Source organism: Nelumbo lutea, chromosome 7, assembly GCF_056320005.1.
Source record: "Nelumbo lutea isolate HS-2025 chromosome 7, American lotus-T2T, whole genome shotgun sequence".
In the NCBI taxonomy this organism is placed as follows: domain Eukaryota; kingdom Viridiplantae; phylum Streptophyta; class Magnoliopsida; order Proteales; family Nelumbonaceae; genus Nelumbo; species Nelumbo lutea.
In genome coordinates, this window is record NC_142690.1 from 27,564,604 (window position 1) to 27,582,709 (window position 18,106).

The 18,106-nt window shown below is 39.8% G+C and overlaps 1 protein-coding gene across 4 annotated transcripts in view; it reads right to left on the reverse strand.

Moving 5' to 3' along the window:
- The window catches only part of LOC148845850 (vacuolar protein sorting-associated protein, putative (DUF1162)), a 167,027-nt gene that overhangs the window by 107,047 nt on the left and 41,874 nt on the right, over positions 1–18,106 (reverse strand). For 2 of the 4 annotated variants that reach the window (XR_016102214.1, XM_088954901.1), the window contains 3 exons: positions 15,245–15,346; positions 8,609–8,806; positions 8,190–8,317 (listed from right to left, as the gene is read on the reverse strand). Coding sequence is in view for 3 of the 4 variants with exons in the window: in XM_088954901.1 (XP_088811027.1) it covers positions 8,190–8,317; positions 8,609–8,806; positions 15,245–15,346 (428 nt within the window). In the remaining variant the exon portion in view is untranslated. Of the gene's footprint in view, positions 1–6,998; positions 7,130–8,189; positions 8,318–8,608; positions 8,807–15,244; positions 15,347–18,106 lie in introns of those variants that run through there. The other 2 variants (XM_088954902.1, XM_088954904.1) reach the window with 2 other exon arrangements.

An 18,106-nucleotide genomic window follows, 5' to 3' on the forward strand; every position in this document is an offset into this window, starting at 1 on the left:
GAGCCGTTGGAAAAAAGTTTTGAAGATTGAATCTAAGGAACTCCTATTTGAGGAGCAGAGATTAAATGGTCAGCTGAGTTTGAATATCAGGGAAACAAAGAGAGGGATGGTGCTGTTAGAAGGACTGGGGGTAATTGAAGGGCTCAAGGAGTTTGTGGAAGGTGCAAGTAACAAAGGCAAGCAAAATAGTTGGAAAGAGCTTTTCTCAAAATCTGGAAGAAGGGTTGTTGTAGAGTGTAAGAGAAACCTTAAAGGTTATTTTATCTCGATAGATTTTTTTGGCAAGGGTAGAAAGCAGATGATCTGCTTTCCAGAAGGAAGGAAAAGTCAGGGCTGGAAGGCAGTTCTTGGCGCCTTATGTGAACTGCTGAAACGCATGAGTAAAAAGGAAGATAAGCAGGTCTAGTAGTATGGTGAACAAGACTAAGCAAGAGACTCCTTTAGTGTTAGCTGGGGCAGGCAATTACAGAATGGGAGTAAACATACAGAGAGGGGATTGGGAAAGTAAATTAATAGTTGAAGCTTCAGCTCCCATTCTTGACTGGTGGAAAGTTGCAGATCTGTTAACAGCAAGGTTAAAGTTGAAGAGCACATTTATTTTAACATCCTTTGAGAAGAACAAGGCTTTGCTGGATTTGCTTGAGAACAAAGTAGAAGTTGAGGCTTTAAACATCCAAGCTAAGCTTGGAAATTTCACAGTATCAAGATGGTGTCCGGGATCAAACTCCAAAGATTTCTTTGTTGAAGATGGAGTGGTGGTGCGTCTGTTAGGTCTTCCCTTTCATTTGTGGAAGCAAGAAACTGCTGAAGCCATTGCTTTGATGTGTGGAGGATCACTAGGAGGGGCCTTTTGGGGAGACCTTCGGTCAGCTTCCATTTTATTGAATGGAGTAAAACCTGAGGAGATACCTCGGAAGATAGAGGTACTAGTCGAAAGGCAGTGCTACTCAGTGTGGCTGGCTTCATCCACTGAATCGATGCTCTGGAAAGAGGCTCGTATGGAGGGAGATGAGAAGGTTGAAGAAGAAGAGTTGTGTGGCAAGAAAGGGTTGGAGGATTCAAACAAGAAAAGCACTTTCACTAAATTGGAAAAACATTTGCTGGAGAAACAAAAGGGTAGTAGGCAGTGGGTGGGATTTTCGCGTGTGGAAGAAGTGAGCAGTCTGGAGGGTGGCAGGTCCTTTGCACAGGTTGTAACTGATGCCAAGACTGTTCTGAACAGGGAAAAGGGGTTGGGCCAAGGAATATTTGAACCTAAACCTCTTAGAACCAAACCGGGGTCGGGGCTGGATGCGCGTGACCTTCTTAAAAGTCACGTGAGCTCGCTGGTGCTTACAAATAGGCCAAAGAAAAAGCCCATCTGGGCTGCTAATGGTATTCTTAAAGGCCCAAACAGGCTAGCAGGCCCGACCCAGTTTGTTTATAAGGTGTGTGAGCCACTAAAGAAGCACGTGACTGGGGTTTCAACTATGATAGACATCGGTTTCGGTCTATCATCATCCCCAGCCGCGAGCCAAAAGGGGGAATGCGCGCAGCCAAGACCACAGAGTGCGCAAGGTTTTTCAGAAGGGGAAAACCAGGAGAACCGGAAGCAGAGCAGGAATATGCTACCTAGGGGTGCCCAGGGGTAGAGTGGAAAGATCACCAGGTTGACCAAAGGTCAGAAGTACTTCCCAACCAACTCAGAAAGACAATTGGTTACCAACCTTCGGAACAAGAGAAGGAGGCCGAGAGCAGTCCTATTCTAGCTTGTCCTTCAGTCCCAGGTAACCATGTGATTTCGGTTTGTGATACTAATGTGTCTCTTGTGTCTTTGGTTCCAGATTATGTTCCTGTACCATGTCCTGTAGCCCATGAATATGCAGCCGAGCTAGTAGGCGGGCTCTCGGAGGAGGGGGAGAGGGGAAGGAAGGATTGTGGGAAGGTGCGGGAAGAAAGGTATAGAAGTGGACAAGTGTGGGAAATCATTGAAAGAGTGTTTAAGGATGTGGAAGGGCAGCTGATATGGAGGAGGGAAGGGGAGGAAGGAAGAGAGGAGGGGTTAATGGAGAGGAGGGACAGGAATGAGGGTAGATATGGAGAGGGTTACGGGGAGAAAGCAAGGAAGGAGGGAGGTAACAGTATGGGGAGGAAGGTTGGAGAGGAAAGAACTGAGGTGGGACTAGAGGAGAGGAAGGAAAGGCAAGTGGACAGAGATGAAGGGGATTATGTAGGAAGGGTAGGGGTGGTGGAATCGGTGAGAGAAGACACGATAGCAGAATTTGTAGGGAAGTTGGGCTGTAGGCTGGAGGATTTCAACGAGTTGAAAGAAAGCTTACAGAAGAGGAAGATGCATATCATAACAAAGAAGAGGAGGTTGAGTGAAGTAGAGAGACTAAAGAGAGATGTAGAAGGAGACAAGAAGCTCGAGGTAAAAGGAGATAGAAGGAAAGTGGGAAAGTAGCGGGTAGGTGGCAAGGGATTTGTAAAAGAAGCGGAATGAAGATTCTTAGTTGGAATGTGAGGGGAATTGGGAGTGCGAAGAAGAGATCAACAATAAAAGAGGTAATAAGACGGTATGACCCAGACATTGTGCTGTTGCAAGAGTCTAAGAGAATGGAGTTTAGTGACAAATGGGCAAGGATTGTATGGAAAGCCAGGGGGATTAGCTGGGTGGCGGCTCCATCGTGGGGTGCTTCCGGGGGGATTGTAACAATGTGGAAGAGGGATGTGGTTGAAGGGATGGAGGAGTTGATCGGAAAGTACTCGATTTCCATGAAGTTTAAGCAGCAAGAGGATGATTATATGTGGGTGCTCACAAATGTTTACGGACCGAATGATTACAGAGAGAGAAAGGAGCTGTGGGAGGAACTGGCTGATGTTAGAGGTTTGTGGGATGGGCCTTGGTGCATGGGTGGGGACTTCAATGTAATAAGGTTCTCGAAAGAGTCCAATAAGATTAACCAGAGGGTGACAAAAAGCATGAGGAAGTTTATCAGTTTGTTGGATGCCTTTGAGCTTAAAGAGATTACCCTAGCACATAAGGCATTTACATGGCTTAATCTCCAATCTAGACCCATTTGCTCTAAGTTGGATAGATTCCTACTCTCTTTGGATTGGGAAGAACATTGGGGAACCTTGGATCCTAGAGCTCTCCCAAGGGTGACCTCGGATCACTGGCCCATAGTGTTATGCATCCAGGGTTTACTAACAAAGTGAAGGAATGGTGGCATGAGTGTAACCCGCCGGTGGAGTGGGAGGGGATAAAATTCCATAAGAAACTACAATTCTTGAAAGCAAGAATTAAGGAGTGGAACTTGATGGAGTTCGGGAGGACAAAAGAAAGAAAGGGAGACTTGATGAAGAAGATTGAAAGCCTTGACTTTAAAGAGGAAAGGGGTGAATTTGGAGAGGAAGACAATGACCTCAGGAAAGAATTGAGAAGACAGTTAGAGGATTGCCTGCACAAGGAGGAAATTAGCTGGAGGCAAAAATCTCGATGTAAATGGTTGCAAGAGGGAGATAGAAACACTAGGTATTTCCACTCTCTAGCAGATGGCAGGAGAAGGAAGAACTTTATCTCCAAATTGGTAGTAGATGGAGTTGAGTTAGTACAGCAAGAGAAGATTGCCAGGGCCTGTGTGGAGCATTTCAAATCTATACTAAGAAGGCCTAAGAGTAGATGGGTGTGAGTAGAAGGTTTGGATTGGCCAGATGTAGGGGTGGAGAATAGGAGAAGGATGGAAAGAAGCTTTAATATAGAAGAGATCAAGGAGGCTGTGTTTTCTATGGATAGAACAAAAGCTCCAGGGCCGGATGGGTTTACAATGGCTTTTTATCAGGATTGTTGAGAAATTTTGAAAGATGATCTCTTGCGGGTGTTTGAGGAGTTTTTTAGGATAGGAATTGTCAATCTGGGTGTGAACTCTACATTTATAGCCTTAATTCCCAAAAAGAAATATGCATCCCACCCAAAGGATTTTAGGCCAATAAGCTTAGTGAATAGCTTGTACAAGATCATTGCAAAAGTGTTGTCTTTGAGGCTGAAGAAGGTAATGTCGGATATCATTGAACACTATCAAGAAGCTTTTGTGAGTGGAAAACAAATTACAGACCAGATTTTAACTGCTAATGAGAGTGTGGAGAACTTTAAGAGGGATAAGATGAAGGGAGTGGTCTGTAAGCTGGACTTGGAAAAGGCTTATGACTTGGTGGATTGGGAGTTCTTGAGGAAAGTTTTAACCAAATTCGGGTTTGGGGCTAGATGGTGTAAGTGGATCATGGGTTGTGTCCGGAATTGTCATTATTCAGTGATAGTGAACGGGATAGTGGTAGATTTCTTTCCAGCCAGTAGGGGTATAAGACAAGGAGACCCCCTTTCTCCTTTCTTGTTCATTTTAATTGCGGAGGTTTTGGAGAAATTGATTCACATAGCAGATTCTTGGGGGCTCATTAGAGGTTGGAGGGTTGGGAGGATGGAAACCCCCCTCACACATTTACAGTTTGCTGATGACACGATTCTGTTTTGTGAAGGTGGTAATGTGAGGTTTATCAGGAATTTAAAGTCGGTGATACAACTGTTTGAGCAACTATCCAATTTGAAGGTTAACCTTGGGAAAAGCTGTGTAGTGGGGGTGAATTTGGAGGAGGGAGAGATCAGAGGAGTGCTGAAGTGTTGGGGTGTGAAGTCACGGGGTGGCCTCTGAACTATTTAGGATTACCATTAGGTGACAATCCCAAGAGAGAGAGCTTCTGGAACCCGGTGATGGAAAGGTTTGAAAAAGATTGGTATCCTGGAAAAAGAATTACCTCTCTCTTGGCGGGAGAATTACATTAATTAAGGCCACGCTTGCTAACTTACCCATTTTCTTCATGTCGGTGTATAAAATCCCAGTGAAGATTGCTAACGGATTAGAGAAGTTAATGAGAGATTTCCTACGGGAGCCGGGAGAAGAGAAGAGGGATCATAGAGTTAGCTGGGAAATAGTGTGCAAGAGTAAGTCGTGTGGTGGTTTGGGGCTTGGGAGTATTAGGAGAAGGAATATGGCTCTGTTGGGGAAGTGGCTGTGGAGGTTTCCTATGGAGAAGGAGAAGCTATGGGCTAGAATAGTGGAAAGTATTCATGGGCTGGAGCACAATGGATGGGACGCTGGAATCAAAGCTAGGATCACAAGCAACTCTCCTTGGAAAGCCATTCATGACCTGCTTCCAGTTTTCACTCCTAATATCAGGTATGACTTGAATTCCGGTAACTCCATAAAATTTTGGGAACAAACCTGGGTGGGGAGCGCCCCTCTAAAGGATCAGTTTCCGTCTTTGTACGCTCTTTCTGATTTGAAAAATGAGCCGATCTCGTCTTTCACCACCCTGTCCTCTTCCACTTCTGGGATTGGGTGGAACTTGGGTCTAAGAAGGGATTTGAGGGATTCAAACTTTGACCATATTTCGAGCCTTCTTGCACTTCTTGATAATGTTGTCTTAGACCCCACTAGGGCGGATTCTAGAATTTGGACACCTAACCCCAATGGCATTTTCTCTTGTGCTTCGTTCTTCAAAGTCTTAAGTCAGTCCACTAGTCCTACCATGTTCCCTTTTCCTGTTGGTGAGGTTTGGTGCAAAGCTATACCTCCTAGGGTTGGTAGATTTTGTTGGGAAGCCTATCTGGAAAGAATCAACACTAGTGATCTACTCCAAAAGAAGAGACCCAATACTTGCTTGTCACCTCAATGGTGTGTTCAGTGTAAAGCAGATGGGGAGACTGGTTTTCACCTAATGGTGTCGTGCCACTTCGCGAGGTCATTGTGGGATTGGGCTTTCTCCTTATTTGGATGCAGCTGGAATCTCCCATCAGACATACAGGGCCTTTTCGCCCCCTCCTTCTTCAGGTGGTGATTAAAAAGGGGAAGGACAATGTGGAGAGGACTAAGGGCTGCAGTATGTTGGACACTGTGGGAAGAAAGGAACTCCAGAATATTCTCAGAAACTCAGAGAGGGACAGCAGAATTGAGGGCTATCATACAGTTTAGGGCGGTACAATGGCTGAAATCTCTGGAAATATTCACAGATTACACTGTGGATGACATGTTGAGGAAGTGGGGTGAAATTGCAAGTTGCACGCAGACCAAGTCAGTAATGAGTGTGGCTTGGACCCCCCCCCCACCTAGTGGATTCTTGAAATTAAACTTTGATGGATGCAGTAGGGGAAACCCGGGACAATCAGGGATCGGGGGTGTTTTTAGAGATGAAAATGGGGTCATCTCTGCTATGTTCTCAGGCCCAATTGGAGTGGGTGACTCCCTTAGAGCTGAGATATGTGCAGTTATGGAAGGAGTCTGGAAAGCTAAGGAATTGAACATCAAGAAACTTATAATTGAAGGGGATTCAGAGGTGGTGATAGGGTGGCTGACCAAAGAACAAAATGATCTTTGGAAGTATAACAATGAGAAGAGGAAATTCAAATGGCTGGTGCGGGTGATGGAAATTAAGACATGTTGGATTAAGAGATCAGCTAATTCCCTAGCTGACGATTTAGCAAAACAAGGGGCAGAAGGGGATTCCTTGTTTTGGGCTAAGTTGTAATGTTAGTGTCCTTGTATCTTTGTATTTTCTTCTTTCCTTTCTTGAAGTTCTTTGTGACTCTTGGAAGATAAGTGTGTTTGTCTTCCACTTGTAAATTTTCTACTGATGAATTAATGAAAGTGTTATTGATCAAAAAAAAAAAGATTTCAACTTTACAAAATACACCCACCAGCTTCCTATAACTATGGTATCAGGAGAAGGACAAACTAACTCCCAAGTGTCACTTTCAAGAAGAACAACTATTTCAGCATCCATTGCATCTCTTCAATAAGTGTGAGCTACAGCTTACTAGAAAGACCGAGGGATATCTATAGTGGACAGCACAGCAGAGAAAGAACTATGGTCTGAAGGAAAACATAGCGGTCAAGTGGTCTAGAGACTCTAGTGGAGCAATGCAAGGTAGAAACATCAGTATGAATAGGAGGGGATTATGTACTTACAGGCGTAGGAGTGGATGTGGCACCATGCTCTAGATGAGGAGAAGTTGGGAGTGTAGGGGTTGGATCTGCTAGCCGCTTCCTAAAATAAAGTTGGTGCAGCAACTAAGTAGAAGTTGGCATTTCTGAAGTACCTGCAAGCTCAAAGTGTTGTATGATAGATACTAAAGGAACACAAAATTTTGTGATATGTTGAAAAAATGAAGAGATTTTCAAGAAACATCACATTCTGAGAGATTCTAACCCAATGAGACTAAGGAGGACACAAGGCAAACTGAGAAGGTAGCTTAGTGCGCTCATGTCGAGGAAGATGAACAAAACAGATACAACCAAACACATGAAGCGTGGGTAAGTCGGGAGGAGTCTTAAACAGGGACTAATGTCGGGACAGGTTACCAAAGGATAGATGATGGAAGAAGGTTGATAAGATGCACAGCAGTGCTGGCCGCCTCCACCCAAAAGGTTTGCTGGTGCATGAAAGTCAAGGAGGGTTCTAGCAACACTCAAGAGGCATATGCCTCCTTGTGCTCAGGAGGCTTACACCTCTTACATTCTGAACTATGCCTCATGCCTCGAGGCAGTGAAACACCTCACATCATGTTTTGTGTTTTAAAAATTAGCTGTCATTTGCAGCTTGGAGAGAGGGGTACTTAACACCTTACCACTTCCAATCCAAGTGGATCCATGGTCTCTTGGTATAGTGCCATATGGGTGGAGCAATTGAATCACTAGATATATATATATATATATATATATATATATACATATATATAAAGAAAAAAGAATGAAAAGATCAATTTTTAAGGACTAAAGTGGACTTTTCTTTTAGGAAATGGAGAGTCGTTTTCCCATTTTCCGGATTTGTGTCAGTATTTAAATCCATTTCTAGGCATCATAGGCTCAAGCTTGCACTGCTAGAATCACTGGTTGATGGCTTTTTTGCTTATGCAAAACCTTCCTTGGTACCAAAAATTAAAAACCAACAAGCAAAATTTGCAATATCATTATATCACACAAAAGCACCACATTGACCTCTATGGAAGATGGTACTAAAACTGCACTATAGAAATCTCAAAACTTTCTAGAAACAAGACAAATTACTGAAATAATGCAACCAATAATAAACATTAAACAATAACTAATATATTTTCTACAAAAACACAACAAAATTAAGCAGACAAGCAGAAATCATACTTTTTTCCAATTGTTGCATTAATTTGATGAATGTTGAACTTGATATTAGACACATAGGTTTTATCTCCACTAGAGGCATCACCATCAACTGAAGGCAATAGATGAAATTTTGTTGCCTCATAAATATCCTGCTCAAGAAAAGCCATAAAATTTAAGAAGAAATTCTATATAAAATAAAACAGTAAGGTCAACATCCATTAGTATCAAAAAGTATGGGAGCATATACAAACTGTTAATGTAAAAAGAGAAACCATACAATGAGACTTATATAAAGAGTCAAAACAGAAAATGTTAGTATTTATATGCTAAAAATCCAATGCATAATTCTCACAAAAAGGAATGCATTTGGGTACTTCACTGAACACCTGAAGGGAAGGCAACCATGAATCTTAAATAACAGCAGAAATTAACAGAAATACCTTAATTACTTCATCTGAAACAACACCAGAAAATTGACTGGAATCTGCTGTCCCTCCAGCACCTAGCACGCCAAGGGATAACCAATTGAGCCATCCACGGGACCTGCTCAATAAGCATTCATCATTCTGCTGCTTTTCCATGGAAACATTGGTACCATTTGTTCCCATATTGGAAGATGCAGAGTTCAACAGAGACTCCTGAAAATGAATTCTAGAATCATAAGAAATAGCAGAAACCAGAATATATTTATATCTGTATATGATATTCAGATAGTGCAGTTGGACAACACTACTAGAGGATTGTATTAACCAACATCCTATTTGTCAATCATCAAATTCCCATCCTATTTTCAAGTGTCATTATGTATACACCAAAGAGATTCGATTTTCTTCATTGCTTTTTGTGTTGCTGGCTTAAGTCCAACTCAGGATAATTAAGAGAGGAGAAGAATCAGGCATGATTGAAGGCAGGTTGATTTGGATAGTCTGGTTCTTCTACATTTTCGATATGCCAATCATACACTTTTCTGTAAAGCATCAGAAGAGCATATGCAAACTCTTAGATGATTCTTTTACGAATATTTAAGTAATTTTCTGGTCTCTTAGTGAACCTTAACAAGAGTATGATGAATGGAGTGTAAGGTATAGGCTAAAACGTACTTGAGGATTTTGCCGTGGGGATGAGATGTCAAGTTTGTATACTACCCTTTTTTATTTGCGTCTTCCAATTGGTACTAAAGCCCATCATCTATTTCGCAACCTACCATTAAATGGATTGAAAAAACCTCTGGTACAACATACGCACATCTATATATCTTTTGATGACAGATTTAATTTGTTCTAGAGTACTCTAGCATGTTGATCCATTATCATTCTCTCCTTAAGTTTCACAGAGATGTCAATCAAATTGAAATTATTAAACAGCATTTATTATTGGTTGTAGCCTTGTAGGAGGGAATAGGAAAAAGCTTCATCTAGTGAAATGGTGATTGAGTTTGTAAACCTAAAAAATGTGAAGATTTCGATTTTAGACAGAGTAATGAGTAAAGCTCAATAGCTAAGAAGACTGGAGATTTGAGGAGAAGCAGTCCTTGTTGAGGAGAGTGACAGGGAGAATATATGTTCTGAGAGTTGAGTGGGCCTGTAAAGTCATAATCTTCAAATTACAGGATATGTGAGTTGAAGGGTATTATGAGGTTTCATTTTTCACCTGCTGATGTCACAGGAATTTCAAGTGTGATGGGTCTACACTAAAGGCCATTACCCAATGTTGGTCCCAGCTATCCAGGGTCTTGGTGGGGTGGACTGGATACGGTTCTAACCTCTGGCATTTTTTCAACACAAAATGGCTGCTCTCAGACTTGAACCGACATTCTCATGCTTGACAACCTGAGATTTTACCATTACATCAAGTCATGGGTCTAGACTAACAGTCTTAATTGTTATACCCAACTTCAGATTTCATTGGACATGTTGCTTAAGGAAGGATTTCAAATTGTCCAGTTACTCATTTCTTTGTAATGTTTTGCATCAAGGTCAAACGCCTTTACCTGACTATAATTCCTTTTTTCTTCTAATTAAATTTTACTTTCCACCAAAAAGAAGGGCCAAGAAAAAGGTTTCAGGAAGACAAATGGTGTGAGTTGGCAAATTGTGTCATCTCTGCCAAGACTGTGTAGATTGAGTATAAAGAAATTATGATAACCCAATGCTTGAGTTTAGAGGGTAACAGGTTGTAAATAGTCCAAAACCTAAAATTTCTTTATTGACTAGAGAGGTGGAGAAATGTATCAACCTATTCACCCAATTAGAAGCAATTAAATTAGTCCGATTTAGCAGATTATAGAAGGAGAAAACAGATGTTCAGAGTTATTTTTTAAGCCTTATTATGACACACAAATAAGAAACAAGAGATTTGGTGCTACCCTACTCCACCAAGAGTTGAGGCTTTTACACAACTGCAGTAACCTGATGGTATTTTGACAATTGACCATTTGAAGTCTATAGGTTACCATATGAAAAACCTTTGTTACATAAACAAAAGTTTGAGGATGTGAGATATCTATTTTTTCTATATACTAACAAAAGAAGCACCTTACCACCATTGTTTAGAAAAGCGGACCAAACCAGTTGAACCGTGCCCCGGGACCTTGGTCAGTTCGGTATCACTCCAATAACCGCTTTTGCTAAAAAACCAGTGAAAACCGGCCGACCGGCCAGTTTAACCGGAAAACCGGTGGCCCAGTCCTGGTTTCATAAAACCACCCAGTTCTTTAACTAATTGAAATTTTAAAATGTGGTTAACAAGATTTGAACCCATGATATATATATATATATATATATATATATATATATATATATATTACACACACACACAAACACATGTATATATGTACATATACATACATACATACATTCATATATATATATATGCCATGTCATCACGGTTCGACCCCAGTTGAACCTCAGACCCATGAACCTCTCCCTTCTCCGGTTCTATGCCTGGTCCGGTTCACACCCCTTGAAATTGCGCAAGCAAAAGATCTCCCAGGACAAATCACCATCAAAAGTCAATAACCAAACTACAACCTAACCCAACCCCTAACGTCCCCACTACATTTGCATACCTGAAGAACCCAAATCACCATCATTGTTAGTCGGAACAATCAGAACCATCAAAGGACATCTAGACCAATGTTGTCAAAATCTTACAATTTATGATATGATTCATGATTTGAATGATGAATCCCAAGGGTTCTGATTCAAATCTTATGTCTGAATCGTTTTATCTTATGATTTTTGTTTGAATCCTGTTTAAATCCTACAATTTGATTCATAAATCTTACAAATTATACGATTCTTGCGATTCACTGCAATTCAAATCAATTCAATTAAGAATTAGTTCTTTACTTTGTCATTTTGTTTTGTTTATATTTAGTTTTGTCAAGGGTGACTTGTTTTAAAGACCTTACTAGTTGTGTTATTTAAGACCATATATTCAGTTTATTTTCTATTATATGGAAGATAAAGAGTCATTGTATGTGGATTATTTGATCATATCATCTTAGAATTCTACTGTGTAAGTGGTAAATTCTATTGTTTCAGGTACATATATGACAAATGGTGTGAGTTGGCAAATTGTGTCATCTCTGCCAAGACTGTGTAGATTGAGTATAAAGAAATTATGATAACCCAATGCTTGAGTTTAGAGGGTAACAGGTTGTAAATAGTCCAAAACCTAAAATTTCTTTATTGACTAGAGAGGTGGAGAAATGTATCAACCTATTCACCCAATTAGAAGCAATTAAATTAGTCCGATTTAGCAGATTATAGAAGGAGAAAACAGATGTTCAGAGTTATTTTTTAAGCCTTATTATGACACACAAATAAGAAACAAGAGATTTGGTGCTACCCTACTCCACCAAGAGTTGAGGCTTTTACACAACTGCAGTAACCTGATGGTATTTTGACAATTGACCATTTGAAGTCTATAGGTTACCATATGAAAAACCTTTGTTACATAAACAAAAGTTTGAGGATGTGAGATATCTATTTTTTCTATATACTAACAAAAGAAGCACCTTACCACCATTGTTTAGAAAAGCGGACCAAACCAGTTGAACCGTGCCCCGGGACCTTGGTCAGTTCGGTATCACTCCAATAACCGCTTTTGCTAAAAAACCAGTGAAAACCGGCCGACCGGCCAGTTTAACCGGAAAACCGGTGGCCCAGTCCTGGTTTCATAAAACCACCCAGTTCTTTAACTAATTGAAATTTTAAAATGTGGTTAACAAGATTTGAACCCATGATATATATAATATATATATATATATATATATATATATATATATTACACACACACACAAACACATGTATATATGTACATATACATACATACATACATTCATATATATATATATGCCATGTCATCACGGTTCGACCCCAGTTGAACCTCAGACCCATGAACCTCTCCCTTCTCCGGTTCTATGCCTGGTCCGGTTCACACCCCTTGAAATTGCGCAAGCAAAAGATCTCCCAGGACAAATCACCATCAAAAGTCAATAACCAAACTACAACCTAACCCAACCCCTAACGTCCCCACTACATTTGCATACCTGAAGAACCCAAATCACCATCATTGTTAGTCGGAACAATCAGAACCATCAAAGGACATCTAGACCAATGTTGTCAAAATCTTACAATTTATGATATGATTCATGATTTGAATGATGAATCCCAAGGGTTCTGATTCAAATCTTATGTCTGAATCGTTTTATCTTATGATTTTTGTTTGAATCCTGTTTAAATCCTACAATTTGATTCATAAATCTTACAAATTATACGATTCTTGCGATTCACTGCAATTCAAATCAATTCAATTAAGAATTAGTTCTTTACTTTGTCATTTTGTTTTGTTTATATTTAGTTTTGTCAAGGGTGACTTGTTTTAAAGACCTTACTAGTTGTGTTATTTAAGACCATATATTCAGTTTATTTTCTATTATATGGAAGATAAAGAGTCATTGTATGTGGATTATTTGATCATATCATCTTAGAATTCTACTGTGTAAGTGGTAAATTCTATTGTTTCAGGTACATATATGATAGATAAGGATAAAAATAAAGTATAATCAGTTCTCTATATATATATATTTTGCCTTTTAGCATATCTATATTTATTTTTTGGGAATTTTTAAAAATAGAAATAATCTTATGATTTACGATATGGTTCACAATTCGATTCAATTTAACTTTCTCTACAACTTACAATTCAATTATGATTTTCAGAGCATTGCTCTAGACTTCTTGTTCCAAGACCTCACATTTCCTAGTTGAGCTGAAAAGGAGATGCCAGTGGTTGCATGTTTGGTCTCGGAGAAAAATAATGGACTTCTGGCTTTTTGTTGGAAGGTAATAGGAATCAAGGTAGATACAAAGGAAATTTAGAGATGAAGGTGTCTGCTCTAGAATCTGAATCATCTCTGGTCATTGAGAAAATTGAGATTCCTATTGGCTAGGTTGCAGTACACCTGGGCTGGATTAAGAAGATTTCTAAAGACTTTACTTTGGAGTGCAAAGATATCAAGGTAAAGGTTTCAACACAAGCCGTTGATGAGTTAGATTTAGAGAAGAGGTCAAATGCTGTGAAGAGATTCACTAATTGTCATAAAGTACGATGTTCAGCTCCTATCTCAAGAGTTTTCTCTCTTTTAAAGTTGGACCTTTGGGGTTACAAATTTTGCAAGAGTTGCAAGAAGGTCTACAAGAGAATGTGTGATTAAAGACAAGCGCACTTCCATGTTGCACAGTAGTAATCAGTAAGGAGTTATTGCTGAATAATTAGTTGAGAGGAAATTGGGTGGACATACGTTGGTTTGTCCTGATGTTATTCCAAAAGATGGAGTGCCAGCAAAGAACTTCAGATGGTTTGTCTGTGCATGGTGATCGTGAGGAGGGTGAAGTTGCATTAGAGCATCTAGAAATGTGCATGAGAGGGAGAAGCATAAGATGTCTCCTTATGATAATACATGAAGTGGTAATGGTCAATCTGATGAAGCTGACCCTAAGCAGAGATAACTGTTAGGTTAATCAGATGGCCAATTAGATGCAAGCTCAGAATTTTCTATGGACAATCTCAAGAAGGATGTTGTATAAGAATCAGAGATAATGTCTGAAGAAAATAAGGGGGAGACTAAAATGCAAGAGGATGAGGTTGAGGTGATTTTTAAACAAGAAAGATAAAGGTTGATTTGGAGAAAGTAATTGAACAGAAGGTCCAGGTAAGTATCACTGCACTTGCTTCTCTTGAGAAGGGAGGAGTTTTCTGAGAGAAATTTTTTAGAGTAGGAAAAAAAGAATAGAGGAGATGCTGACCACTCGCTTCCTGAGCCTGATAATGACATGGATGAGGCCTGATATTTTGAAGCTGCTGATGTGTTGTAGTTAGGGGTTGAGGCTGATTGTGTATGATGATGTGGGTTCTGTATTGCCCCTATTGTAGGTGGCCTTGCCTTGGATGCAGGGTGATGAAATGTAGAGGATTTATAAGTGAGGAGTTTTATTGTTTGCTTTTAGTTTGGTTATTTTTCCTTTCAGGTGATTTCACATCACATTTTTTATTTTATTGAATTATTTGTTTATTATGAAAAAATTTAGATCGCAGTTTTCTTGATGCAGTCAAGAATAATGGCAAAACTATTGGATTGATACGAATCAATGAGGATATAATCTAGCAGGACAAAAAACTTGAGGCAGTACAGCAGAGCCCAGAGGTCAACTAACTGAACTGCAACTAGGCTAGCTAGAGGTGTGATCAGCAAAGAGCTTTGTGGATGACTACCCCTCCTTAATTATTGTATATCCAACATTTTGTAGGTGAAATTTCCTTTGTTTTGCAAAATTGTTTGGCCCATGACTATTGGGATAAGGGGGACAAGCCCTGCCTGTGGAGCTTCAGTCTGTGTAGCACATGTTTCTTCTCCTCCCTATTTAATTAATATAATATATATATATATATATGTGTATATATTCCACTTAAAAAAACTAATAAATAAGTCTCAATATAAGGGCAAGAATTGCATATCAAAAACCTTGCTATGTATTGAAGCCGATTCCTTTACAAAAAAATTCCAATACCTGCAACTCACATTCTGCAATGGATCTGTATCTCAGGATATCATCAACATCACATTCTTTCTCCATCCGCTCCAGTTGCAGAAGAGTAATTTCATCTACAGGCTAGTCATCATCAACCAACAAATGTATCAAACAGAAACAAAAAGGAATAAAAATAACTCTTGCTGTTCCACAGGTATTTAGTATTCAATTAATACACTAAAATAACATTTCTACAGAAGAAAACAACCAACAGGTGAATACAACAAATGTATCAACCAACATAGAAACACAAACCATTGAAAGTTTAAGAAGGATAAACAGCACAAAGATATTTCACGAAGAAGCATTCAACCTTGTAAAACCCCTTGCTTTCAAAAAACAGTCTGTTCGATGAAGCATACAACTTCGTATGCTTTGACCCTTACTGCAGAAGATTATATATAGGCCAATTGAGAAGAATCACTCAGAAAGTCCATTCTAATGATAGAGACAGTTCGAAGTACACAGAGAACTTGAAAGGGTGTGTCTTGAGTTCACACATCCAAAGAATTGTATTATATATCATGTGATTACAATAGAGTGAAAGGACAATTATGTCCTCTAAAACAAATAAGATAAAGTCGTATATACAAGAGAGAAATAAAAGATACTGTATATAAGATACATGACAATGTGATACTCCCAACCAAGTCAGCCCATAGTATTTCTACACCTGCTCTCCCCCTCAAACTGATGCCAAGCTAGAAGCATCAGTTTGTCAGCTAGGAACTTGTGGCGAGGACACGCCTTTGTGAAGATGTCAGCAAGTTGAAGACCAGATGAAACATGGGGAAAAGTGATGATTCTAGCAAGGAATTGATCTCTGATGAAGTGACAATCAACCTCTTATGTGTTTAGTGTGTTCATGAAAAACAACATTAGAGGCAACCTTGATGGCACTGACATTATCTACATGAATGGGAATAGAGCCCAGAATCCGAATGTGAAGATCACCAAGAAGATCTCTAATACACAATTTCACTGCAGACAGAAGACATAGCTCGATACTCAGCCTAAGTAGGGAGTATCCATATTCAGAATATTTTACCTAATCTCTTCATATTCAGGCCGTAAATGCATTAGAAAATGCATGATCTTCCTTTTATCAAATGTTCCTTCATAATCTTGACACGACAAGCTGACAGAGAATCCCCTGATGATAACTAATTCATACTCAGTCCACAGATTAACAAAACCAACATAGTACTCGTGGATCTTCTTCTCCCCTCAGGTGTAAGAGAAGATTTCCATTTCAATTTGGTATTGTCTAGAGAGGTTGGACTGTTGGTAGACCTTCTCCATGTATTCAAATATCTCCTTTGCAATCGTAAGGCCTCTCATTGGAATATCTATGTCAGTGTCAATCGAACAAAGAATCCACAAAGCAATTCTTGCACTGTCTATCATCCACTGCTTCACCCCTTTGCTATTAGACTCATTAGGATTGGCCATTGAACCATCCGCATAACCCCAAAGTCCTTGGCCCTCAACATAAAACTGAAGTGGAACTACCATAGAGTATAATTGCTACCATCGAATTTGATTGACAATAATTCCCATTTGTCTGAAGCTGTTTAAGGGTGCAAACAGAGATAATTAAATTCAAATAGGGGTTTATCCGAATTCAATTCTTTAAGAAATATAGCATATCCAGATTCAATTCAAATCCAACAGATCTAGAAATCCCTAGATTTAAATTTGATTAGTTGAATAATCGGACATCAAATTAAATCCTTCTTGATTTGATTATCGTAGAACAAAGTTAAAAAATGAAAAACAGATCTGATTTCTAAGAACACCCACAATGGGTTTGGCGTTCAACGTCCAATGTTTGACAGCAATCTAAGTTCTAAGAAGTAAAACAGACAAAACACACATGATACATGTTGGAAGCAGAGTTTTAAAAGGTGTGGGAGACGAACACCTAGAGGCACGCCTCCAGACAAGGTGCCCCCAAAACACCCTGAGGTGTATGCCAGAGGCGCTGATGCCTCGAAGGTGTATGCCTCAGGCCCAAGAGGCGCATACCTCATATGCCTTTTGCATGAGCTGTAACAGAGGTGTATGCCTCATGCACGCCTCATGCAAAAAGGTAGAAAGGAAGAAAAGAAGACAGAAAAAAGGAAAGAAATGAAAGGGAAGGGAAAGAAAGAGAAGGGAAAAAAAAGAGAGAAAAGGAAAGGAAGGGAAACCCTTTTCAGCTAGTGTTACGCTTCTTCATTCTTCTTAATACAAGACATCTTTCATAAAAATAAATAAACAAAAATAAATGAGATCGTCTTTCCACTTCTTCTTCTTCCTCCTTCCTCCTCATCCTCCTCTTAAGGAGGTTCACACCTCCTACATTCTGAACCATGCCTCACGCCTCCAGGCAGTGAAATGCCTCCGCATTTGAAACATTGGTTGGAAGCTGCACCCATATCTAAGGCCTCAAAGGTTCAGGAAGAATGATAACAAGAAAGGGACTGCTAATAAAATTAACGTTGCATCCTGTGATCGCTCCATTCTTACACCTTCCTGGGACACATTGAATGCTGTCAGGGCAAAGATAGAAAAGTACAAAGAATATAATAGACAGACTGAGAGCAGTATGACTGGCAGTTCTACATCTTCTGCACATTGCCCTCCCAGTGTGTCTGCATACTCAGGTGTAAGTGTAACAACCACTGCCAACTTAGCTTCAGTCACAGGTAATTTAGATATTCCCTGCATCATAGATCCAGAGCTTCTGATGATATGAGTAGTATCTCTACCTTATTTCATTCTTATCAATTGTGTTTGAGTAGAGATAAAGTCTCCATAGCCAATGGGTCTCTTGCTCCTGTGTCAAAGAAGGGAGAT